Below are 26,809 nucleotides of genomic sequence, written 5' to 3'. Positions count from 1 at the left end.
GGGCCAGGAGAGCACAGGGGAGGAAACAGTACCAATTCCAGGAAGAGAAACCAAAGGGAAAAAACACATTTGTATTCCCTATCTTCCCCAGCTGGGAAATAGCCTAATCTCCTGAAACTATCATGATAACCTCTGAAGGACCTATGTTAAAATCTTTGGTCTTTGTTCCCATAGAGCAAAATACAGCTGATAGGGTTTGAGCAGTTTGCAGTGAGAAAAGGAAATTAAAGTACACTGGACTGATTCAACATAACTGCAATTGTGTCCCCTGAATATAAATGTATAATGTACTTTGTTTTACTTGATTTTGTTGTAAATGTTCATAGTGACGAGAGGACATTCTCCCATTAAGGAATTCTCTGACCCCTTCCAAGAGGTCCAATAGAAACAATATATTCAATAGAGACAAAAAGAGAAAATCCCAGCCATGTCCAGAAGCCACTGCCCAATACAAACAGCGCCACATACTGGACACAGGCACCCAAATGCATCCTGTGTTAGTTTTCTGGGCTGCCATGGCAAAATACAACAAACTGGGTGGCTTCAGCAACAGAAATAAACTTTCTCAGCTTTGGAGGCTAGAAGTCCAACGTTAAGGTGTTAGCAGGGTTGGTACCTTGCGAGGGCTGTGAAAGAAGGCTCTGTTTCAGGACTCTCTTCCTAGTCACATTACATTCTCCCTGTATGCATGTCTTTGTGTCCAAATTTTATAGCTGTCATACTGGATTAGAGCCACCACCCTAATGACCTCATTTTAACTAGATTACCTCTGTAGAGACTCTTATCTCCAAATAAAATCACGTTCTGAGGTAATAGGGGTTTGGATTTTAACATAAGAATTTGGGGATGGGATGAATTCCAAACCCATGACATACTCCTTTCAAAAAAGGGAGGCACTTTTGCTCCCTTTGTTGCAAACTTGTATATAGCCTGACTTCCCCCCTGCTTCCCTGGAGCAGTTTTCTCAGAGCTATAAGATGCTGTCTCCCGGACTTGGAGTCCTAAACATTCCCACCAAATAAAACAATTCTTTACTTTCAAAAAAAGAAAACAGGGAGGCAGTTAATTGGCCTATTACTGAGCTCCTGTTATTAAAAACCTAACCCCTAGAGAATTTGTAACTCTCAGGTCTGACATCCCCATTTTTGAGTGGATCAACTAGGACATGAAAATACAAGGAAAGTACCCATTTGTTGATCAAATGAAAGTAATAAATTTGAGGATGTGGCTAGCCTGGCCCTAGTGTCATCTCAGTTTTGCATAAAGTAGTAGAAACTACTCTACTACTTTGGGGAAAACTTTATCCCCTACTCTGACACCTGAAGCAAAGCTACTGGCTCAATAGGCCCTTCGGATTCACCGAGTTTGTCCTAAATGCCTGGGCCTGGTTCACCTTTGGTTCAGCTAAGCTGAAAACTAATGGTGCCGACAGTGCTCCTGCCAGTCTGACCTCAGTGCCAGCTATAGTGGGCAGAAGTCAAGGCTGTTCTCAAAGCTCTGGTCAGTCACACTGAGGGGCAATCTACCATGGGCTCTGAATGTCCCTCCACATTCTAGATAGGCCAAGAATGCAAGGCCCAGACTACTGTTTGTTCAGGCCATTTCTTGAGGTTTTCCTTGAGGAAGGAGTTATAAAGTTCTCCCCACCTCAACTCCACCAGCTCCCCGCTCACTAGAAAAGCAGTAGATTCCCCAAGGCCAGTGTTCCTCAAGGGTGGCACAACCCACTGAGTGCACAGCACCCATGTGAACCCATCCTTGTCACCTCCATCAGACTTGAGAAGCATGGGGAATTGACAGGAACCTCATGCTTATCCTCTTACTGTGCTGTGAGTAAAAAAAAGGCCTCTGTTACACAGAGGTGTCTCCTGTGTTCTGCCAGCATCCATGGAATAGTAATAGGCTAATCTCTTAGCATGCAAGTAGGGTAAATCCTAAAACCTTCACAGACCCTGACTTCTGTAACAAGCCCTATGATTTCCAGAGGTCTTGGACAAGGGCTCTCTGAGTATGTAACACACTCTGTTGGTTCATAAACCTAACGTTTGGTCACCTCTCGGTCACTTTATTCTGTTAAATAGTTCAGTTGCCCATTCTTTGCAACAGTCCCATTCTCCCCAAAGAAATCTTTATCTCGTAGAAAACTCTTATCATAATAATAATGACAACAGCAATGGCTATATTATCACCTCCAGTTTACAGGTTAGGAGACTGAGCACAAGCCACACAGTGATTCAGGAGGGTGGAAGTGGGATTCAAACCCAGGCTGCCTTGCTTTAGTCCTCACTTTTAACCAGTCACTATATGTCTCACAATAGGACCATCTACTCTAGGGCTATAATGAACCGCAGAGGCCTAGAGATCTTTGTTAGAAATCTTAGGAAAATAACTTCAGTCAAACTTTTAACACTTGATTTTGACATACAACATTTCTTTTCAAACTTTAACTATTTTGTATTGGGGTTTAGCTGATTAACAATGTTGCAGTAGTTCCAGGTGAACGGCAAAGGGACTCAGCCGTACGTATACATGTATCTGATGTACATTTTAAAATACTTTTTAATAACATATATTAGGCAACTAGACAATCTTCTACTTTGCTTTGATCTTTTTATCTAGCCATTGTATAAATCCAGTGTCAAATGTTCATACTCTATTAAAATTTATTGTTGCTATAAAAAATTATCAAACAGTGGCTTGAAAAGTGAAAGTTGCTCAGTCATGTCTGATTCTTTGCAGCCCCGTGGATTGTAGCCTACCAGCTCCTCTGTCCATGGAATTCTCTAGGCCAGAATATTGGAGTGGGCAGCCATTCCCCTCTCTAGGGGATCATCCCAACTCAGAAACAACACAAATTTATTGCCTTCCAGTTCTGGAGGTCAGAAGTTCAGAATGGACTGGAGGGATGGCATTCCCTCTGGAGGTTCTAGGAGCGAATCTATATCCTTACCTTTTCCAGTTTCTAGAGGCTGCCTGAACTTTTTACTCCATCTTCAAACTCAGCAGCATAGCATCTGCAAATTTCTCTCTCTCTCTGACTCTGATCCTCCTTCCTCCCTCTTTCCCTTATAAGGACCTCTACGATTACCTTGGACCCATCAAGAAAAACCAGGATAATCAAAGATCTCCCCCTAGAAACTCATCAGCTTACTCACACTGTAAAGTCCCTTTCGCCATAACATACTGACAAGGGGATTAGGTTGCAGACATCGTTTGGTGGGGTGGAGGAGGGGCATTATTCTGTTTGCCATATATTCTGTAAGCAGTTATCTTTTCCTTCTTTATGGAAATTTTTACATTAGGTATCTAGATTAAAGATTTAAACAAGTCCATTTTTAATAATTGGATAATTAGCAGTCCATTTCATCTTGTCTTTGAGGGTACAGCACCGAGAGCATTTTATCTTTGGTGAGGTTAAGGAGAATATAGCGCTGAAACACATGTGACAGAAACTTTAACCACTGTAACAACATAAAGTTTTTTTAAAAAATGTACCTGAAGTCGGGAATTCATAAGCATGAACTCTTGTTGGCTTTTCATGTTCTCATTCATTGACTTTGAAAATATAAACCCCATCTTGACCTAAAATGTAAAAAAGCAAAGTTTAAAGCAGTGTATTCTACATGCATCCTCACATGCTCTATTTTTCAGGCTACCATGAGCTTAAGACAAAATTTTAAAAAAAAGAAAATTTTCTGACCTGGAACACATTATGGATTCTAGTCTTTGCTCCTAACTAGCTGTCTGATCTTGGACAAACTTAACTAGCAGTCTTTTCTTGCTTTTAGTTTTCATAAAGCAGGAAAAGATAACTGCTTAGAATGTACAGCAATGCCTTAGAGTGACAGAATAATGCCCCTGGCCATCATTTACTTATATAAGAACAGCTAACAACTAGGTGATTTCCAAAATCTTTTCCTGTTCTATAGGTTGATGTTTCCTGATTTTTCTTCCCACTGTATATCTGGAAGAACTAAACACACAAAAACAAACAGAATTGCTCATTTTTTATGAGGTGCTGGGTGAATACCATCTACTCTCTTACCTTCTGTAAAGCTGGATGACAGAACTTTTGCTTCTGATGAGGGATGACTTAGAAGATGCATTGCACACCTCGAACACTGATTTCTCTGCTCTTTGCATTTATGCTTTAAGTGTATCAAGGTTACTCTATCAGTACTCTTCCTACAGTCTTTTCCCCTCTCTTACCCACTTTCTATTTCCATCCACCCATTGTTAACATCCATTGGCCATTGTCCTCTAGCCTCATTTTTTTCTTATTAAGCTACTATTAAAGTTCTCAAAATGGGGAAAACCTAAGGATACTTAAATGTCTTGGTATCATCTATCCTATTTATCTTACTTAAGAAGTTCTTAAGTGGGCTGGCAATTCTAGATGGCTCAGAACTCAGTATTTTGTCCTTAAGTCAACTGGGTAGGTACAGAAGACCTCAGTTAATTGTTGATTCTGCCTTCAGAACATTACAAAGCTCAGGAAAGTTATGACTCCTCTACCCTCCTCAACAATGTTGCTGATTCTCTTTGGTAAGCCATTGCACTTTGTGAACCTCAGCTCAGAGTGGTCATTCTTAATGCTTCCTACCCAGGATTCACAATATTCTGTGGGAACCCTGGGCAGAGCTCCTATTTGCCATACCCTCAGCAAAAAAAAAAAAAAAAAAAAATCATGGGTTCTAGCTTAACTGGTGAGAAGATGAAGGAAGAGGGAGGGCATTTCATGTCAGACATAATGGGTTAGCCCTGCTAATGGGGCTCCAAGTAGTGGATATTACATGCCAGACATCAGTGGCTTCCCTGTATTTTGGCCAGAGACAGACCATCGATTTATAGGAGGCTCCAAGCCAGAATCAGCTTCAATGTTAGGCATAAGAAGCTGAGCCAGAGGAGGAGAGGCACAATCCTGAACAGGCCTGGGAAGTCGAGATTTCCCTACCCACCCCATCCCTCAGCTGCTGTCCTACTCCATCCTGTGACCAGAGGCACAGCCACCCAGTAAGGTGGAGAGAGCTAGCAGACGTTCTCTCCTTTCTCCACTTTCACAGCCCCATGTCCATTGTCTCCAACAGCAGAGCAGAAGGCAGAAGCAATATATTACACATTTTGGCAGTCCCCAGGGTGTCTCTAGACAGCGTATTCAAAAGCAGAGATATTACTTTGCCGACTAAGGTCCGTCTAGTCAAGGCTATGGTTTTTCCAGTAGTCATGTATGGATGTGAGAATTGGACTGTGAAGAAGGCTGAGCGCTGAAGAATTGATGCTTTTGAACTGTGGTGTTGGAGAAGACTCTTGAGAGTCCCTTGGACTGCAAGGAGATCCAACCAGTCCATTCTGAAGGAGATCAACCCTGGGATTTCTTTGGAAGGAATGATGCTAAAGCTGAAACTCCAGTACTTTGACCACCTCATGTGAAGAGCTGACTCATTGGAAAAGACTCTGATGCTGGGAGGGATTGGGGGCAGGAGGAGAAGGGGACGACAGAGGATGAGATGGCTGGATGGCATCACTGACTCGATGGACGTGAGTCTGAGTGAACTCCGGGAGTTGGTGATGGACAGGGAGGCCTGGCGTGCTGCGATTCATGGGGTCGCAAAGAGTCGGACACGACTGAGCAACTGAACTGAACTGAACTGAGGGTGTCTCTTTCCCACAAATGTTGCAGAAAGCATGATACAAGAGAAACTGTAGCTCTGACAGTTGTCATTTCTTATTTTTCTTTTGCACATAGGAGTAGATAATTGAATTTTTACATATGCAGCAAACATTTATAAAGAAAATAGCTGTCCTCTAATCCTATTTACACACACACACATACACACCCACACCCACACCCACACCCTGTATGTCAGAGTTGGGTCCAATAGAGTGCTTCTGTTTATAAGGGGGTGGACTCTCCTCTGAAGTGGAGTTACAATCCTCATCTAGGGAACAGAAACTATCTGGAAAGTTAGGACTTCGGCTTACCTCTTTCTTGGCCTTGCCTTCTTCAGTCTGGATTGTAGTTTGGCTATAGCAGGGGATATTCCCACAGGTTACAGGTAGAAGCTAAGCAGGAAGAATAGCTTCTCTGTAGTTCCCAAAGGAGACCACACCTGAAAACGAGTACACCACACCTTGTGAACTGTGCCCTGGAGTTCAGTATTCTCAACCTTCCCCTCTTTTCCGACCCTAACAAAGCCATTTTCCAAAGTCTGGCAGGTTCCTTAAGGTTTCCAGAATATTCTCAGCTTTCATTCTCCAACTCACAAAATATATACAGTATGTCCCCTACATACAAACAGATTCCATTCCAAGAGGATATTTGTAAGTCCAATTTGTTTGTAAGTCCAACAGAGTTAGCCTAGGTATCCAACTAACACGATCAGGTATATAGTACTATACTATACTAGGTACACATGGACTGGTGTGATGATCTCATGGACACAGCCCTGTCTAACTCAATGAAACTATGAGCCAGGCTGTGTAGGGCCACCCAAGATGGACAGGTCATGGTGGAGAGTTCTGACAAAGGTGGTCCACTGGAAAAGGGAATGGCAAACCACTTCAATATTCTTGCCTTGAGAACCCCACGAATAGCATGAAAAGCCAAAAAGATAGGACACTGAAAGATGAACTCCCCAGGTCAGCAGGTACCCCATATGCTACAGGAGATCAGTGGAGAAATAACTTCAGAAAGAATGAAGAGACAGAGCCAAAGCAAAAATAACACCCAGTTGTGGATGTGACTGGTGATGGAAGTTAAGTCCGATGGTATAAAGAGCAATATTGCATAGGAACCTGGAACGTTAGGTCCATGAATCAAGGCAAATTGGAAGGGGTCAAACAGGAGATGGCAAGAGTGAACATCAACATTTTAGGAATCAGTGAACTAAAATGGACTGGAATGGGTGAATTTAACTCAGATGACCATTATATCTACTACTGTGGGCAAGAATCCCTTAAAAGAAATGGAGTAGTCATCATAGTAAACAAGAGAGTCCAAAATGCAGTAGTACTTGTATGCAATCTCAAAAACAACAGAATAATCTCTGTTCATTTCCAAGGGAAACCATTCAGTATCACAGTAATCCAAGTCTATGCCCTAACCAGTAATGCCAAAGAAGCTGAAGTTGAATGGTCCTATGAAGATCTACAAGACCTTCTAAAATTAATGTACAAAAAAGATGTCCTTTTCATTATAGGGGACTGGAATGCAAAATTAGGAAGTCAAGAGATACCTAGAGTAACAGGCAAATTTGGCCTTGGAGTACAAAATGAAGCAAGTCAAAGGCTAACAGAGTTTTGCCAAGAGAACACACTGGTCATACCAAACACCCTCTTCCAACAACACAAGAGAAGACTCTACACATGGACATCGCCAGATGGTCAATACCGAAATCAGCCTGATTATATTCTTTGCAGCCAGAGATGGAGAAATTGTATACAGTCAGCAGAAACAAGATTGGGAACTGACTGTGGCTCAGATCATGAACTCCTTATTGCCAAATTCAGACTTAAATTGAAGAAAGTAGGGAAAACCACTAAGACCATTCAGGTATGACTGAAATCAAAACCCTTAAGATTATACAGTGGAAGTGAAAAATAGGTTCAAGGGATTAGATCTGATAGAGTGCCTAAAGTACTGTGGATAGAGGTTTGTGACATTGTACAGGAGGCAGTGATGAAGACCATCCCCAAGAAAAAGAAATGCAAAAAGGCAAAATGGTTGTCTGAGGAGGTCTTAGAAATAGCTGAGGAAAGATGAGAAGCGAAAGGCAAAGGAGAAAAGGAAAAGACATACCCATTTGAATGCAGAGTTCCAAAGAATAGCAAGGAGAGATAAGAAAGCCTTCCTCAGTGATCAGTGCAAAGAAATAAAGGAAAATAATAGAATGGGAAAGACTAGAGCTCTCTTCAAGAAAATAAGAGATACCGAGGGAATATTTCATGCAAAGATGGGCACAATAAAGGACAGAAATGGTATGGACCTAACAGAAGCAGAAGATGTTAAGAAGGGGTGGCAACAATACACAGAAGAACTATACAAAAATGATCTTCATGACCCAGATAACCATGATGGTGTGCTCACTCATCTAGAGCCAGACATCCTGGAATGTGAAGTCAAGTGGGCCTTAGAAAGCATCACTATGAACAAAGCTAGTGGAGGTGATGGAATTCCAGTTGAGTTATTTCAAATTCTAAAAGATGATGCTGTTAAAGTGCTGCACTCAATATGTCAGCAAATTTGGAAAACTCAGCAGTGGCCACAGGACTGGAAAAGCTCAGTTTTCATTCCAATCCCAAAGAAAAGCAAAGCCAAAGAATGTTTGAACTACCGCACAATTGCACTCATCTCACATGCTAGCAAAGTAATGTTCATAACACCAAGCCATGCTTCAACAGTACGTGAACCGTGAACTTCCAGATGTTCAAGACAGATTTAGAAAAGTCAGAGGAACCAGAGATCAAATTACCAACATCCACCGGATCATCAAAAAGGCAAGAGTTCCAGAAAAACATCTATTTCTTCCTTATTGACTATGCCAAAGCCTTTGACTCTGTGGATCACAATCAACTGTGGAAAATTCTTCAAGAGATGGGAATACCAGAGTACCTGACCTGCCTCCTGAGAAGTCTGTATGCAGGTCAAGAATCAACAGTTCGAACCGGACATGGAACCACAGACTAGTTCCAAATCAGGAAAGGAGTACGTCAAGGCTGTATATTGTCACCCTGCTTATTTAACTTATATGCAGAGTACATCATGTGAATTTACATCCGAGCCGGATGAAGCACAAGCTAGAATCAAGATTGCTGGGAGAAATATCAATAACTTCAGATATGCAGATGACATCACTCTTATGGCAGAAAGTGAAGAAGAACTGAAGAGCTTCTTGATGAAAGTGAAAGAGAGTGAAAAAGTCAGCTTAAAACTCAACATTCAGAAAACTAAGATCATGGCATCTGGTCCTATCCCTTCATGGCAAATAGATGGGGAAACAATGAAAACAGTGAGAGACTTTTATTTTGGGGGGCTCCAGAATCACTGCAGATGGTGACTTCAGCCATGAAATTAAAAGACACTTGCTCCTTGGAAGAAAAGCTATGACCAACCTAGACATCATATTAAAAAGCAGAGACATTACTTTGCCAACAAAGGTCTGTCCAGTCAAAGCTATGGTTTTTCCAGTAGTCATGTATGGATGTAAGAGTTGGACTATAAAGAAAGCTGAGCACTGAAGAATTGATGCTTTTGAAGTGTGGTGTTGGAGAAGACTCTTGAGAGTCCCTTGGACTGCAAGGAGATCCAACCAGTCCATCCTAAAGGAAACCAGTCCTGAATATTCATTGGAAAGACTGATGCTGAAGCTGAAACTGCAATACTTTGGCCACCTAATGAGAAATGACTCACTTGAAAAGCCCCTGATGCTGGGAAAGATTGAAGGCAGGAGGAGAGGGGGACAACAGAGGATGAGATGGTTGGATGACATCACCAGCTCAATGGACATGAGTCTGAGTAAGCTCTGGGAGCTGGCGATGGACAGGGAAGCCTGGCGTGCTGCAGTCCATGGGGTCGAAAAGAGTTGGACACGACAGAGTGACTGAACTGAACTGATTCCAGGTTTAAATAAAATACATGAAAAACAAACGAAAAATAAACCTTTTTTAATCTTGTAGTACAGTACCTTGAAAAGGACAGTAGTGTAGTACAGCAGCTGACATACAGAGGCTGGTAACAGTACCAGCTAGCTATATTACTGCTTCTGTAATGCTTGCTTCCGGACATCTGGGGTTTGAAAAAAGATACTATACTCCTGTATTCTATAAAGTACTGTACAGTAAGTACACAAAAGCACAACTACTTGTAGAGGATGTACACACGTGACAATGTATGGCAGATACATGAACTAACTTACATGATTAAAGATGCAAGCATACCATTCACATCTTTGAAAGTTACCAACTTAAAGGTTCATATGTAGGGAATTTATTATATCAGAGGGCTTCCCTTGTGGCTCAGCTGTGTAAAGAATCTGCTTGCAATGTGGGAGACCTGGGTTTGATCCCTGGGTTGGGAAGATCCCCTGGAGAAGGTAAAGGTTACCCACTCCAGTATTCTGGCCTGGAGAATTCCATAGAATGTATAGTTCATGAAGTCGAAAAGAGTCGGACACTACTGAGTGACTTTGACTCACTCACTCATTGTGTCAGAAAATTAGAGTGACCTTGCAGTAGGAATAATTTTGAATTTACTCAATTGTATAAGGCAAGTCTTTAAAAAGTGCCAATACTTTGTCATTGGTGACAAATACCTTGCTACTTACAACTTTGACACCAGTGTGTTTCAGAAGGCTAAGAATCCTGATTTGGGTCCCTTCTGCCTTCATTTTTCCTTCATTTACTCCTGAGATCTCATAAAGGGCTCTTTGCGCCAGCCTTGCCTCAGCTGTGCTACACATTACAACAGGTAGGGGTATTTCTGAGGAGGAAGTGTTGGGGCTGTCCGCCTCAGGTCACATCTAAGAACTCGTATTTGATTTTACTTGAAAAAAAAAAAAAAGAATAATTTCATGACCTATAACTTCTGTTATCCAAGTTTCTCCAGTGACTCATTTCCTGATCGAATGACGCATTAACTACCTATATATATGACTGGTTGCATGATTACAATCATTTCAATATGTCTTTGGGTTCCATTCAAACTAGCCCATTTCCCCTGTAAATTCCAGCCCGGAACCTACAGCTTCCGGGAGATTTTTCCCTAATTTAAAATTCCACCCGCTTACCTTGGACTGAATTACAGCAGTTGGGAATTCCTGCAAGGTTATGCTGATTTCCGTTGACAACGCTTTGCCCACTTCCCCCAATTTAATTACGATATGGGAGCGGCCTGGACTCTTTGAGAGGAGAACCGGCTCCTCCGAAACAAGGTTGGCGATACAGGTTGGCACTAGAAGCGGGAGAGCCAAGGGCGCTCACAAAGAAAGGGCACCCAGAGCAGCCCAGCAAGCCTGAAGACCCGGAGCTCGGCGCCGGCAGACGCTGCCGCCAGGACCCGCCCTTCCCCCAGCAGCCTGCGGCCGGCCTGGCCCACCCAGCCGGAGCTCACTCACTGGACCGTGGAGGTGCGGGAGACAGATCACAGCCAAGGCCTCCAGGCCTGAAGCTCCCCGAGACGGAGACGAGGACCGGGCCTCGCCCCGCAGAACCTCCGGGACTGGCTGGCGCGGCAGCCAAACAGCGCAGTTCTTGGCTTCCTTAAAGGGCCCGCGCCCCTGACCAAGGCGGCCTGGTGTTTTCTTTCCGACAGGCCATGGGAGGGGCAGGTCAAAGAGGCAAATTCAAAATACAGCGACTCAAATTTTGAGGGAAGTGGGCAGAGGAAGCAGAATGGAAATCTCACTTAAAGGCCTCACTGAGGTTTGTCAGTTACCCATGAGGAACCTGAGCAATCATGCTCCCTTGTAGAACTAAAACCTCCATACAGCTTAATGAGCCATCTCACAGTACTCTCCATATGATGTCAACCACCATTTGTAAGGTCTATTTCTAGAAGAAAATGTATCTTTCGAGAAGTTGTCACTTGAACATATAATCCATAGTTATAAATATTTGTAAGGGCTTTTCTCCTTATAGATTAGGTTTATGTTGAGGATGGACTCTCCCCCCACCCCTGTTTGAATCTCAACACTGACAGTTTAATTCGTTAGAGCCTCAGCCTCCTCTGGCTGTTAAATTGCCCACCATCAAAGCAGGGGAAAGGTTAGGACATGAAAAGAAACACAGAAGACTTGACCAGAGTTACCAAACCAAAAAAAAAAAATTTTTTTTAACAGCCATCTTTCTCAACTTATGCTCTGAGAGATATTCATTTCTTCTCATCCCCACCATTGATTTCTGTCTTGAGTAAGCCACCCTGTTTCCCAGCTTCATTGAGAGAATACTTGAGGAGCTGTTGGCATTCTGTTCTTTGTTATTAAATAATTTGGAAAAACAGCATGGACTTCACCAGGCTCTGGCCTTTAAGAAGGTCTATGAGAAAAGTTCCTGCCCTTAGGCCTGGCTGCCATCACATCAGTGGAGAAGGCGTCTAACCTTCCCAGGCTCTGTATGTGAGCACACCTCACTGACCTGCCAGAGTGACCTGAGAACCACAAGAGCAAAGCCATTTGGAATTTTGGCCCTTTAAGATAGGATAACAACTGATAACGATAGTATCTGAGTGCACAGATTCTGCCATAAGCACACCTACATTTGATTTGATCTCCAACTCCATCACTGTCGCTCTTCATCCTCTGCAAAACTTAATTTTATCATCTCTGCAATAGGTCTAAAGCCATCTAATTTATTGGATTATGAAGACTAAATGAGATAATTCTATATTCAGGCACTTAGCACCATGTCTAGCACACAGCATTAAGTTAACAGTAGTAAACAACAACAGTGGGAACCTGTTACTAACTCTGAAGTCCCCCGAGATGGCAACAAGGACTGGGCCTTGCCCCGCAGAACCTCCACAGAAGAGACGATTGGAAGGGAGAAGTTACTAAAACCAGGCGAGAGCCATAGCTGTACCTGTATGAGAGGGCTACCCGACAGGAGCTATGTTGTTCAGTAGAGGAAAGCAGTAGATGCTGACCTTTGGCCCAACAGGGTAAGATTCAATGGCTGCAGCCACTGCGAGCACCTCAACTCCAAATGGGGACAGAGTAGAAAAGAAAGACACATCCCCCTGTCCTTCTGTGTTCTGCTATCCTGCTGAAATCTTTCATCGGAAAAATCTGGTGGATTTCTGGATCCACTAGAAAGCCTGAAGATGAAGGAGGCCAGGTCTATGTAGCCTATAGAGGTCAGCTTGCTAGGCACGAAGACCTCTGACAAAATGTCCAAAAATTCAGCATACCATTTCTACAACCTCATATTTTGGAGTCCTAGTTCAAAAGGAAGAAATGCTTCCATTAGAGGACCCAGCCATGGTGCCACTGAATTGGAAGCTGAAACTGCCCTCTGTTCATTTTGGTTCTTCATGGAACTGGAATTCCATGAGGAAACTGGGTTACAGCTATACAATGAGAGCAAGGAGAAATGTGCATGACACCCAAGGATTAACTGGGCACATCTTAATACTCCCATGTGCAATGATGATCATAAGATAACTACAGTAACCTGATAATGTTGGGAGCACTTCAATTTCAGACCATGGAGGAACTGAAGTGTTGTATCACTGCACCAGGTTAAAAAAAAAAAAAATCACAATCTACTAAGATACTGTATAGGGCAGGAAAAACATAAGTGAATGAAGTAGGAAATTATGATTATCAATTTATCTTTTTAACCTAGCAATAAGCCATGGAGGCAGGGATTATTGGACCAAACCTGGGTCTCCTGCATTGCAGGCAGATTCTTTACCATCTGAGCCACTTGGGAGGCTCAGCTCTGTATATAAAATGTTAATTGATTATTTATTCCATGCCCATGCTTTCTCTGTTTCCTTGTATGAACAGTAGTGATGGAGACAAACATTATAATTTAGTTTCTAGGTCAGAGTATTGACATCACTTCAAAGCAACACAGTAGTTAATAGGACTCTCTGATTCTCATATTTAGGGAATGAGTTTCTCTCCATCTGAACAAAGGGGAAAAATAAATCTTGGGTGGCAAAACAGGTAAACTATCTGGGTCTTCTGTTTGCCTCCCTTCATACCTATTCTCCTCTCTTGCCTGCCTTATTCTATACCCCAGAAGCTGACCTCTTTGGAAAACATCACCTGGGCTCTTCTCAGCTGACTTATATTTGGTTTTGGATTATGGAGGCACCCACAGGAGACAGGAGGCAGGAGGAAAGAGAAATAGGGTACATTTTATGCATTCTTTCTCTGTTTTAGGATCTGGCAGTGGTAGTGTCTTTTCACCACTGAAGCTCTTGATCAGCAGCCCCTCCTCTGTGGCTTGAGGTCACAGAGCTCTGGGAATGCTCTCTTCCCTTACTTTTCGGCCTAGAGATGGTATGGGTTTCTTGCCGTTGCTATTACTCTCAACCTGATGGTTCTTCACCCCAAATTGGTAGTTGAGATGCCTCAACTGGATGGTTCTCTTAATCCTACTCCCTTTAATTGCCTTCTAATTACCGTTTAAGATCTCTTTAGTCAAACTAACTGAGTAGAATTCCAATTCCAGATGGAAACCCAATGGATACACTTTATACACATACATTATAAATATTCTTGTATGTATTTTAAAATATAAGTGAAAAAAGTGACCATAAGAATATCTATTCTGGGAATTGAGAGAAATATTGGCATAGATATTGAAGACATAGAATGTGGGATGAAAAGATTAAAAGAAAATTATTTCAATACCAAATGACATATAACCTTAACTAGTGTGTACATTATTTCCAATTTTATGAATTTGTGAAAGTATGTATATATGCTCTATGCACACATACAGACAGGTACTTTTAAAAATCAGTTTACATTATAGCATAAGAATTTTCATGTTATTAAATGACATTCATATATACCATTTTTAACATATATAAGATTTTAAGCAAGTATGTACAATTTTCATCTTTGGATATTTCTGATTTTTTTGCTTCTGTCAGTGACATCATTGTTAATCAGCTATGCTCCAATGTAAAACTTTATAAAATAGGATTAAGTGACTTCCCAGAGCCTTAAAAAATAACATCATGATAATCACCTTCATATATATATGTGTGTATATGTATATAGCTTTTTAATATTTTGATTGGAAGTACTGAATTAAATAGTATACATATTTTAGAAAGAATTGACATAAAGTGCATAAAATCCATAACTCACTGAAAAACCCCCTACCTCAGGACAATAAAAGTACTCAATATTTCCCTGTATATCCATAAATTAGTTTTTTTAAGTTTTTAATTGGAGAATTGGGATTGACATATTCAACACTACTATGTATGGAATGAGGACCAACTGACAAGGACCTACTGTGTGGCAGGGAACTCTATTTAGCGTTCCATGGTGGCTTATATGGGAGGAAAATCTAAGGGAGAGTGTGCATGTGTGTATATGTAGCGGATTCACTTTGCTGTGCACCTGAAGCTGGCACAGAATTGTAGATCAAAGTTTTTGAAAGTTCAGGGTGTACTCAGATGTATTTCCTTTTAAAGAGATGCTTTCTAAAGGAGTATGAATTTCTTTCTCCATTACAATGGGAACTAAGTTTAGCCAAGAACTTCAGTCTGTGAAGGACAGCATGGAGCTAAGGATAGAAACTCTTCAGTATTAAGCTATTCTGGAATGGTGGCGTCTGTATTCTGGAACAGAGTCTGAATTTTAACCTTAGACTTCATTCATGGGGCACCCTGTTGATTCAAATGTAGACTGGGCACAATCTGAACAGGCAGAGCATCACTGAGCTTTGTGCAGCCTACTTTGGACTTTGTCCATTCTTCTAGTGACATCCATGTGGCCCTGTAATATAATGACAACAGTGGACTTATTGTCTCCCTGCCTAGAAAACTTTAGATTGAGATATAATTCACATATCATAAAATTTACCATTTAAGATTATGCAGTTTAGTAGCTTTTAGTTTATTCAAAATGTTGTTCAACTATTACCTCTATCTAATTCTATAACATTTTCATCACCCCCCCAAAGAAACCCCATACCCATCAGCAGTCACTCCTCATTGTGTCACTTCCCCTGTGGCCCCTGGCATATCTTAATCTCTTTCAGTCTCAGTTCTGTTGTTCAGTTACTCAGTCACGTCCAACTCTTTGCAACCCCATGGACTCCAGCATCCCAGGCTTCTCTTTCCTTCAGTGTCTCCTGGAGTTTGCTCAAACTCATGTCTATTGAGTCAATGATGCCATCCAACCACCTCATCCTCTGTCGCCCTCTTCTGTTAACCCCCTTTTCCTCCTGTCTGTCTCAATAGATTTGCCTATTCTAGACATTTTATATGAATAGAATCATACAATGTATGGCCTTTTGTATGTGACTTCTTTCACACAGCATAAGTCTTTTTTTTTAAATAGCATACTGTTTTCAGGGTGCATCCAAGTTGTAACATCTATCAGCATTTTGTTCCTTTTAATGGTGGAATAATATTTCATTGCATGGATGTACCAAATTTTGTTTATCCATTCAAAATTTATGAACATTTGGATTGTTCTTATGTTTTTGCTATTATGGACAGTGCTGAGATGAACATTTCATACCAGTTATTGTACCTGTGTTTTCATCAGCAGTGAATAAGAATACTAATTTCATGGCTCACTTGTATGGACATAGACATTGAAATGTGATGGGTGATAGAAGCAAGGTCCGATGCTATAAAGAGCAATATTGCATAGGAATCTGGAATGTTAGGTCCATGTATCAAGGCAAATTGGAAGTGGTCAAATAGGAGATGGCAAGAGTGAACATCAACATTCTAAGAATCAGCAAACTAAAATGGACTGGAATGGGTGAATTTAACTCAGATGACCATTATATCTACTACTATGGGCAGGACTCTCTTAGAAAAAATGGAGTAGCCATCATAGTCAACAAAAGAAATGCAGTACTTGGATGCAATCTCAAAAACAACAGAATGATCTCTATTCATTTCCAAGGCAAACCATTCAATATCATGGTAATCCAAGTCTATGCCCCGATCAGTAATGCTGAAGAAGCTGAAGTTGAACGGTTCTGTGAAGACCTACAAGACCTTTTGGAACTAACACCCAAAAAAGATGCCCTTTTCATTATAGAGGACTGGAATGCAAAAGCAGGAAGTCAAGAAACACCTGGAGTAACAGGCAAATTTGGCCTTGGAGTACGAAATGAATCAGGGCAAAGGCTAATAGGGTTTTGCCAAGAGAACATACTGGTCGTAGCAAACACCCTCTTACAACAACACAAGAGAAGACTCTACACATGGACACCACCAGATGGTCAATACTAAAATCAGATTGATTATATTCTTTGCAGCCAAAGATGAGAAGCTCTATACAGTCAGCAGAAATAGGAATGAGAGCTGACTGTGGCTCAGATCATGAACTCCTTATAGCCAAATTCAGACTGAAATTGAAGAAAGTAGGGAAAACCACTAGACCATTCAGGTATGACCTAAATCAAATCCCTTATGATTATACAGTGGAAGTGAGAAATAGAGCTAAGAGCCTAGATCTGATAGACAGAGTGCCTGATGAACTATGGACGGAGGTTCATGACATTGTACAGGAGACAGGGATGAAGAACATCCCCAAGAAGAAGAAATGCAAAAAAGCAAAATGGCTGTCTGAGGAGGCCTTACAAATAGCTATGAAAGGAAGAGAAGTGAAAAGCAAAGGAGAAAAGGAAAGATATAAGCATCAGAATGCAGAGTTCCAAAAAATAGCAAGGAGAGGTAAGAAAGCCTTCCTGGTGATCAATGCAAAGAAATAGAGGAAAACAGTAGAATGGGAAAGACTAGAGATCTCTTCAAGAAAATTAGGGATACCAAAGGAACATTTCATGCAAAGATGGGCTCATTAAAGGACAGAAATGGTATGGACCTAACAGAAGCAGAAGATATTAAGAAGAGGTGGCAAGAATACACAGAACTGTTCAAAAAAAGATCTTCATGACCCAGATAATCACGATGGTGTGATCACTCACCTAGAGTCAGACATCCTGGAATGTGAAGTCATTAGGAAGCATCGCTATGAACAAAGCTAGTGGAGGTGATGGAATTCCAGTTGAGCTATTTCAAATCCTAAAAGATGATGCAGTGAAAGTGCTGCACTCAGTATGTCAGCAAATTTGGAAAACTCAGCCATGGCCACAGGACTGGAAAATGTCAGTTTTCATTCCAATCCCAAAGAAAGGCAATGCCAAAGAATGCTCAAACTACCACACAATTGCACTCATCTCACATGCTAGTAAAGTAATGATCAAAATTCTCCAAGCCAAGCTTCAGCAATATGTGAACCATGTACTTCCAGATGTTCAAGCTGGTTTTAGAAAAGGCAGAGGAACCAGAGATCAAACTGCCAACATCTACTAGATCAACAAAAAAGCAAGAGGGTTCCAGAAAAACATCTATATCTGCTTTATTGACTATGCCAAAGCCTTTGACTGTGTGGATCACAATAAACTGTGGAAAATTCTGAAAGAGATGGGAATACCAGACCACCTGACCTGCCTCTTGAGAAATCTGTATGCAGGTCAGGAAGCAACAGTTAGAATTGGATGTGGAACAACAGACTGGTTCTAAATCAGGAAAGGAGTATGTCAAGGCTGTATATTGTCACCGTGCTTATTTAACTTCTATGCAGAGTACATCATGAGAAACACTGGGCTGGAAGAAGCACAAGCTGGCATCAAGATTGCCAGGAGAAATATCAATAACCTCAGATATGCAGGTGATACCACCTTTATAGCAGAAAGTGAAGAACTGAAGAGCCTCTTGATGAAAGTGAAAGAGGAGAGTGAAAAAGTTGGCTTAAGGCTCAACGTTCAGAAAACTAAGATCATGGCATCTGGGCCCATCACTTCATGGCAAATAGATGGGGAAACAGTGGAAACAGTGGCTGACTTTATTTTGGGGGGCTCCAAAATCACTACAGATGGTGATTGCAGCCATGAAATTAAAAGACACTTACTCCTTGGAAGGAAAGTTATGACCAACATAGACAGCGTATTAAAAAGCAGAGACATTACTTTGTCCACAAAGGTCCATCTAGTCAAGGCTATGGTTTTTCCAGTAGTCATGTATGGATGTGTGAGAGTTGGACTGTGAAGAAAGCTGAGCATTGAAGAATTGATGCTTTTGGACTGTGGTGTTGGAGAAGACTCTTGAGAGTCCCTTGGACTGCAAGGAGATCCAACCAGTCCATCCTAAAGGAGATCAGTCCTGGGTGTTCACTGGAAGGTCTGATGTTGAAGTTGAAACTCTGATACTTTCGCCACCTGATGCAAAGAGCTGACTCATTTGAAAAGACCTTGATGCTGGGAAAGATTGAGGGCAGGAGGCGAAGGGAACGACAGAGGATGAGATGGTTGATTGGCGTCACTGACTCAATGGACATGAGTTTGGGTAAACTCCGGGAGTTGGTGATGGATAAGGAGGCCTGGCATGCTGCAGTTCATGGGGTCACAAAGAGTCAGACACGACTGAGCAACTGAACTGAGCTGAACGCTGAAACCAGAGTACCTGGGTTTGAATCTCATTTGTACCACTTCCTAGTTATGTAAGATTAGATAAGTTACATAAGTTTTGTGCCTCAGTATTCACATCTCTAAAATAATGGCAATAATAGTATCTTTTTTATAGGATTGTTGTAAAATTAAAGCTAGCTAATGGTGAGGGCTTCCCAGGTGACTCAGTGGTAAAAAATCTGCATACCCAGCGGGAAATGCAGGTTTGAACCCTAGGTTGGGAAGATTCCTCTGGAGAAGGAAGTGGCAACTCACTCCAGTATTCTTGCCTGAGAAATCCCAAGGACAAAGGAACATGGCAGACTGCAGTCCATGGAGTCACAAAGAGTCGGAGATGACTGAGCGACTAAACAGCAACAGCAGTGCACTGAATCACCAAGATATGGTGTCTGACATATTAAAAAATGATACATGTTTTACTATTACTGTTAACTTTTAATATTTATTATAATTGTTGCATTTTGTTTTGTTAACTTGATAGTTGAAAAAGTGATGAAGAAATCCTTTGTTGAGGTTTGCCATTGAAATGGGATAATTAGAGACAACAGTAATTCAGCCAAGTCAAGTAAAGCTTTTTCGAGCAGTGAGGAGTTATATTTGAGTGTAACCTGAATAAAACTGAGGCTTCACATGGTTCACTCCAAGCATGTAATAGCATTCTAAGAAAACAGCAACAGACTGCTAAAGCATTTAAGAATAGTACATAAACTTTCTTAAGCAGTCCCTGGAAATGATCTGCACAGCGTATTTAACAGGGAATTCCTAAAATCTTCTCTACATATTGCTTTCTTTCCAAGTATTTTTCCACTAACAGTAGCTGCTTATATTTTTCCTACTTCTCAAACATGGGGTTTCCATATCACTGTTATGGAAGTAGTTAAATCCCTGATAACTTCCTTCCCCTACAGCCTATGCCACTCACATAACCCTGTTCCTTGCCACTGACTCTCAGCTCCTGTACCTCTGAGAAATTCAGCCTGGTCTCCTACCTGGAATTTCTCCTACCCCCACCCCCTTTTTTAAAAAATTGAAAACATTCCCTGAAATTTGATGAATAAAATGGTCTGCCTTATTATATATTCCTTCTCTTTTGCAGCTCTTCACAAGAGGGATACAACATCTGTTTGGGCCATCCAGAGACATCAAAAAACCATTCCCAGGTTTCATTCTTTATTCTTTTTCTCTTTTTTCTGTGGCAAGGATCCCTGGAAATGCTAAACAGTGTCTATTAAACTTCTTCCAAGCAGACCTGGGAGCAGCATGTCAATATTAGACTTTATTTTCCCCATGCCAACTCCCTCATCTTCTTCTTAGGACCTCCAAGAACATATGAAAACTGATGAGTTCACTGGGTTAATTTTTTTTGTGGTTACAGCAGGCATTAATTATCCCCTTATCAAAACATAGCAAATGAGGGTTATCTTCATAACTGTTGGAGTCTGTGACAAACAGAGTAAGGATACCCAATAATTTTGCTTGATATCAACCCTACTGTACCAGCTGCAAACTAAAACCACCTTTTCCAACTCACACCTCACAAGGCCTCACTGGGTTTGTGGATAAACTGCTTATCTTTATCCACTGGGGCCTTGCCTTGAGAGAGCGGGACTTCAAGGGGTAGAAGTATGCCCATGTTGCTTCTGACTTTCCAAGTCTACCTCAGTGTTTGAGATCAGAGTGTCACTATCCTATCTTACTCTTAAAATGCTGCTATGGTCTTCTCTTTTGGCTTTGACAACTCTGATGAACACAAAATTAGCGAGAGTTTCTGAGTCAGGGGCCTCTGCGTGGGGTTGTAAACTGTCTGTTCAGTTCAGTCACTCAGTCGTGTCCGACTCTTTGCGACCCCATGAATCACAGCACACCAGGCCTCCCTGTCCATCACTCATGTCCATCAAGTCGGTGATGCCATCCAGCCATCTCATCCTCTGTTGTCCCCTTCTCCTCCTGCCCCCAATCCCTCCCAGCATCAGAGTCTTTTCCAATGAGTCAACTCTTCACATGAGGTGGCCAAAGTATTGGAGTTCCAGCTTTAGCATCAGTCCTTCCAAAGAACACCCAGGGCTGATCTCCTTTAGAATGGACTGGTTGGATCTCCTTGCAGTCCAAGGGACTCTCAAGAGTCTTCTCCAACACCACAGTTCAAAAGCATCAATTCTTCGGCGCTCAGCTTTCTTCACAGTCCAACTCTCACACCCATACATGACCACTGGGAAAAACAAAGCCTTGACTAGATGGACCTTTGTTGGCAAAGTAATGTCTCTGCTTTTGAATATGCTATCTAAAATATTTCACATGTTTCTAGTTGGCTTGTTCTTCCACAAGCATGTATGAAACCTATGCTTTCCCCTTACTTTCCACACTGCCATATTCTGTAGGAAGTAAAGCAGTTCATCCCTAAAGAGCACACATGCATGCACACACAGACACGCATGCACACCCTAATGCTAATGCCTTAGCTGATGGTCTTTCTCAACCTCTGAGACTTTTCCTCTGCATACTTGTCAAAGGAATGCTCTATAACTCATCTCTGGCATAGTGTTCCCAGTTAGTTTCTTCAGCTTATGATAGAAAATGATCTAGACCAGTCATGTTGTACCCTGATTAAGTCCCATGAACAGGACCAAGGCCTTGGACCAGTTCAGCATACTGCCACCAACTTTCTATTTCTGGAAGGGATTGTAATTTCTTCTTAAAAAATTATGAGTCTCTCGATAGGTTATGACCAGTTTCCAGTGATAATTTAATGGAAGAGTTTGTGTTTCATTTTTAGACTTCCTTAAAGAGCTCACAAATATTTGAAAACCTGTAACTCTGGGTATAATATCCTACTCTGGAACACCATATTACATCATATCTATCATCCCTGATTCCCTTTTCTGCTTCCCAGTGCAGGAGATGCCAGAGATGCGGGTTCAATGCCTGGGTCAGGAAGAGTCCCCTGGAGTAGGAAATGGCAACAGCTTCAGAAAATTGCCTGGAAAATTCCATGGACAGAGGAGCCTGGCGGGCTACAGCCATGGGGTCGCAAGAGGGTTGGACACTACTTAGCCACTCAACAGCAAATCATATAAAAAGGGTAAAGTGTTCTGCTCCATGAGATCTGTTTGGCACCAGCCTATGGGGCTTCCCTGGTGGCTCAGACGGTAAAGTGTCTGCCGCAATGTGGGGGACCTGGGTTCGATCCCTGGGTCAGGAAGATCCCCTGGAGAAGGAAGTGGCAACCCACTCCAGTACTCTTGCCTGGAAGATTCCATGGATGGGGGAGCTTGGTGGGCTACAGTCCATGGAGTCACAAAGAGTCGGACACGATGGAGCAACTTCACTTTGACTTTCACTATGGGAGTATGAATAGCTGTCAAAGGTGGAGGCAACAGTTGGTGAGAGTTGGTGAATGGGGACAGAGAGAGAAATGGGCATAGCATACAACTGTGGCTTATAAATCTAGGTAATCAAGAAATAGAACATGGGGCAAAATCTGGATGTTGTCTATATATAATAATAAAATTCATTATCTACTTTGTTAGTGAAAACAAAGCAGTTTGTCAATTTTTTTTAAGTATCTTTATTATGTACCATTCTTAATGATCAAGAAAGTTTACTGGAAATTGCTCCTTCACCAGGAAATTCAGGCCCACTTGTAAGATCCTGAAATCTATCTCTCTAAGCATAGGACAAGCATAGATCATGTTGCTTGTTTCAGGGGCAAGAGTGAAAGTAGAAAGGGCAGAGGTAGAGGGAAGAGTAGTGTTGATAACAATTAACCAAACTAAATGAAGGAAGGGGGTTTATACTGTAATTGCAAAGAATTCCTCATTCAGTTTTTTCCCTTAAACATTATGCTATCAGTTTTAAAAACTTCAGTGTGCATGTAAATCATATGGGGATGGTGTTGAAATGTAGACTGTCAGGACCACCCCCAGATTTAACAGGCCTGTGGCAGAAACCTGGAATCTGTGTTTAAATGACTATCCCAATGACGCAAGTGACTCTCAGAAATGCTCTGAGAAACAGTACATTGGCAATGATGAGTTTTTCACCTCTAAAGATGAACAGAGTGGTGGTGGGTGAACAGGACATGGTGATTCTAAAGTTGATCAGGTAGGTGACTACTTCTACAGCTGTGGCTTCCCACTACTTATCTCCTGTCTCAGCACTCCTCCATCCACTTCCCCCAAATCACAAAACCTGAAGAAGGTTTTGGGAGTAATGCCCCCCTGGTTGTTAAATTTCCATATGCTTCTTTGAGGTGATAAAAATCTATTTTTTTCTTAACTCATCCTGTTTTTCTAACTCCAGAAGATATACAAACTCCATTAAGCTTAATAAATGGTATGGGAAAATATGAATGGTTGAAGGGTGGAAACAGGTGGGTGAGATGAACAAAATCAAAAACCCTCAGATTACTAATTACTCAGATTACTAATATGTAAGTCATCAGGCAGAAAGCTCAGTACATACCTTCCATTCCCATCAACAGCTTCAGAGAAAGACAAATTCCACTCACCTCCTGCCTTCCCTGCAGATCATTATGTAGACCCTGAACACTGTTTTGGTAAAACAAATAAATCCCCCTGGCCCTCAGTTTTAAAAAATTATTCATGCATCATAGAGGCTGTCTAAGAGGATATTACTTATCTGCCTACTCAGTAAATTATTTGCTCCAGAAAACTCAGTGAGTTAGTGGTAGGTGGCTCTAGAGCCAGCTTTTTCCTGTGGACAATCATGACCCCAATAGCAGGTCTTGAAAATCCTGGGTCTTGACTGTCATTTTTAGACAAATGAAACTGGTTAAATAGAAAATATCACAGGGGATTAAGCTGAAAAAACATGATTCTATTCCACCATGTGGTCTCAAAGAGATTTGAGCTAAATCTCCAAGTCTATTATAGTTTTATTAAGGCTAAAGAGAATTTCATACCCCCCACCAGATTTTAAAGGTAGTATCATCTTGTGTATTTTTCCAAGTTAAAAAATAATAATAATAAAAAATATGTGATATTCTAAGAATGTGAAAGGCCTTACTTGGGAAGCAGGTGCCTAACCATGACAATGAACATCTCAATATTCATTCATTATCCCTATTTTGAATTGCCCAATGAGATGAATAAACAGGAAAGGCAAGCAATGAAGAGTCCAATTTATCAATTTAAAATTATTATAAAAAGAAAGAAAGGAGGGAGGGACGGACAGTGAGACTGCCCTAGAGAGCCAGAACGAAAGAGTAAGAGAAATGCACCCAGAAGTTCGGTGGTGCTTTAAAACAATCCTGGGCTCCTCAGTGTGAGTCACGTGGTTTCAGCTTGCCCTCAGCCAGTGATCCGGAGTTACCAGAGGATTTTCTCAACCCATACCTAGAATGTGCTACCCTAACCTGGATCTCAAGGAGGCAAAATAGCAGGATCCCCAGAGCATTCTTAAAAGGTGTCAGTCCTGATGGGAAGTTATTTTAATGATAAGGCAGTTATGGTTTCACTATGTCGAGGAACTTTGAGGAAGTGACAAAATCCACGTTTTAAAAATAACATTTCCTATCATACACATACACCTACTTTCTAAATAAAAAAATCAACGCCATTCGGACCTGGAAGAGGAGGGAGTAATTAGGGAAATATCGTTTCACTTTCTTTATGTTGTAGATCGAGTTATGTCAGGATGATCCGACATCTTGTAAAAAAGCTTTTATCAGAAAGGGGAAACCTCATGGCAGAATTTAGTATGGATTCTCAAGGCAAAACCAACGTCGGACATCTGTGATGATTTCCGACGTTGGTTTGTTTCTAAATACTGTTTAAAACGTCAGATAATGATTTGTTTTCATTTTTGAAACTTTTCTTTTAAAAAGCTGATTTACGGGAAGCCGAATTTAAGTTTCACTTTTGGTTTCTTTTGTCTATCTTTTTATTCCAAGAATGGAAAAACCGCTTATTTCCCAACTCACATGCTTGGGTCAGGATGAGAAAATCCAGTCCCGTCAGCGCTTACGGGGCGGCCCGAAAGTGGGCGGAGAAAACCTACGGGAGCTCAATAGCTGCGGGTGGCCCTGGCAGTCCGGGGCACAGTGCCGAAGTCTCACCGCCAGCCGCGACTCTCCCGCCAGCAGGTAGGGAGCGTTCTCGCTCACTGGCCAGCGTCTTTGGCTGCCTCACTCGCTTGGCACTTTAAAACAGGACTGACACATAGACCCTTTCTTTGGGATGGAGAGAGGAGAAGGGAACCGGTTTCGGTGATGTAGAGCTGATTACTTGTCTAAATTAAGAACAAGTAACAAATATAGCTTTTCGTTAGGCGGGATTTAGTTTTGCTTATCTTGTAAGTACATACATGTTTCTGCGCGTTCATGACTGTGGTCCTGAGGTGGGTAAACGGGTCTAGAGGGAAATTTCTGGGCTGGAGGTCAGGACACCTGAGTCCTAGTACACTTTCAGCCGCTCACTAGCAGCCTGATCTGGGTTAAGTCCTCACACCCGCAGCATCTCCTGAGGCCCCTTCTTGCTGTAAGAGCCAGGATACCCAAACCGGAGTTCTTGGGTCTGTCTGCTCTGAGGAGTAAAGGAGTCCTGAAGGAGGGAATGAGGAGCCTGAGGAAAAAAATGTTAAAGCATTTCTTAACAGTTTGAGCCTAGCCTATATCAAAGTTGAGTTTGGATTTGTCTTACAGGGATGTCATATCAATATTACACCTTGTTTTGGGGGGCTTAATGTGGATGAGTTTCTACGCTTTCTAAAATCGCTTTCCAAAAATGTGATTTTTTTTTATGGCTACATTCCATGATGCTGGATAACCAAACAAAATTATCCCCTCATGCTGGACGTCAAGATTATTTAGAGGTTCACTCTTTTAGCCACTCACCCAGCTTCATTGCTTATAAAAGCTAGAACATTGGTGATTATTTCCTTCAGATGAACTCTTACAAGTATAACTACTAATCAAAGTCTGAATGATTTAAGAGCCTTTGATACAGATTGAAAATTGCCTTCCAGAAAGGTTGTGCCAGTTCATACTGACAGTTGCCCAGCAGTTTATTAGAACTGTGACACTTTAAAAGAAATTCATAATAATAATCAACATTTTCCTCCCCACCTCTCAGTGAAATAGAGTAGGCAGAGGTTACAGGACAATAGTTAGAGTGTGTTCTTAAAGAAAGCCGCAGAAATACTGTGGAACTGAAGCCACACCTGGGAAATGTAGAATAACTCAGTGTGACTAAAGGGAGGGAGTCAGGGCACAGGATTTAGTCAGGTTTAATAGAGTTTGAAAACAAAGGCTTGAGAAGAGTCGCACCCAACTAAAGAGACTGAATATGAGCACAGAGGTTTAATAGATCAACTATCTTGATCTGTTAATTGAGTAGGTTTCCCCCTTGCTTGGAGACATTTTCAAACTCTAGGAATTTTTAAAAATCAAATTGTAGTTCATATACATCAGATAAAAATCAAAGGAAACCTTGAACTAACAGGTAACATGACAGTCCTTGCTTTTAAGAAAACCTGATTTCTTTTCCCTGACTTTCTGTCGTGTCTGCCCTACCTTGATGAGATGGAGAAGTAGTATCAGTTCCATATTGGTATACTGGGTTCCCCCAGGGACAAACCTGCTTCCCCATCCTGAATGAACCATCACTTCTTTCCTAGT

At 41.6% G+C, this 26,809-nt stretch overlaps 1 protein-coding gene across 3 annotated transcripts in view; it reads right to left on the bottom strand.

The window, feature by feature from the left end:
• PLGRKT (plasminogen receptor with a C-terminal lysine) overlaps window positions 1-25,161 on the bottom strand; it is a 58,171-nt gene extending 33,010 nt beyond the window's left edge. Inside the window, exons 1-3 of one of the 3 annotated variants that reach the window (XM_052645097.1) lie at window positions 25,115-25,161; window positions 5,983-6,110; window positions 3,496-3,582 (exon numbers count right to left, since the gene is read on the bottom strand). In XM_052645097.1, the coding sequence (XP_052501057.1) occupies window positions 3,496-3,576 (81 nt within the window). In that variant the 5' untranslated portion in view covers window positions 3,577-3,582; window positions 5,983-6,110; window positions 25,115-25,161. The other 2 variants (XM_052645095.1, XM_052645094.1) reach the window with 2 other exon arrangements.
• Window positions 25,162-26,809: the final 1,648 nt, after the last annotated feature.

Source organism: Budorcas taxicolor, chromosome 8 (genome assembly GCF_023091745.1).
Source record: "Budorcas taxicolor isolate Tak-1 chromosome 8, Takin1.1, whole genome shotgun sequence".
NCBI lineage: Eukaryota > Metazoa > Chordata > Mammalia > Artiodactyla > Bovidae > Budorcas > Budorcas taxicolor.
This window is presented reverse-complemented; position numbering and strand designations above follow the sequence as displayed.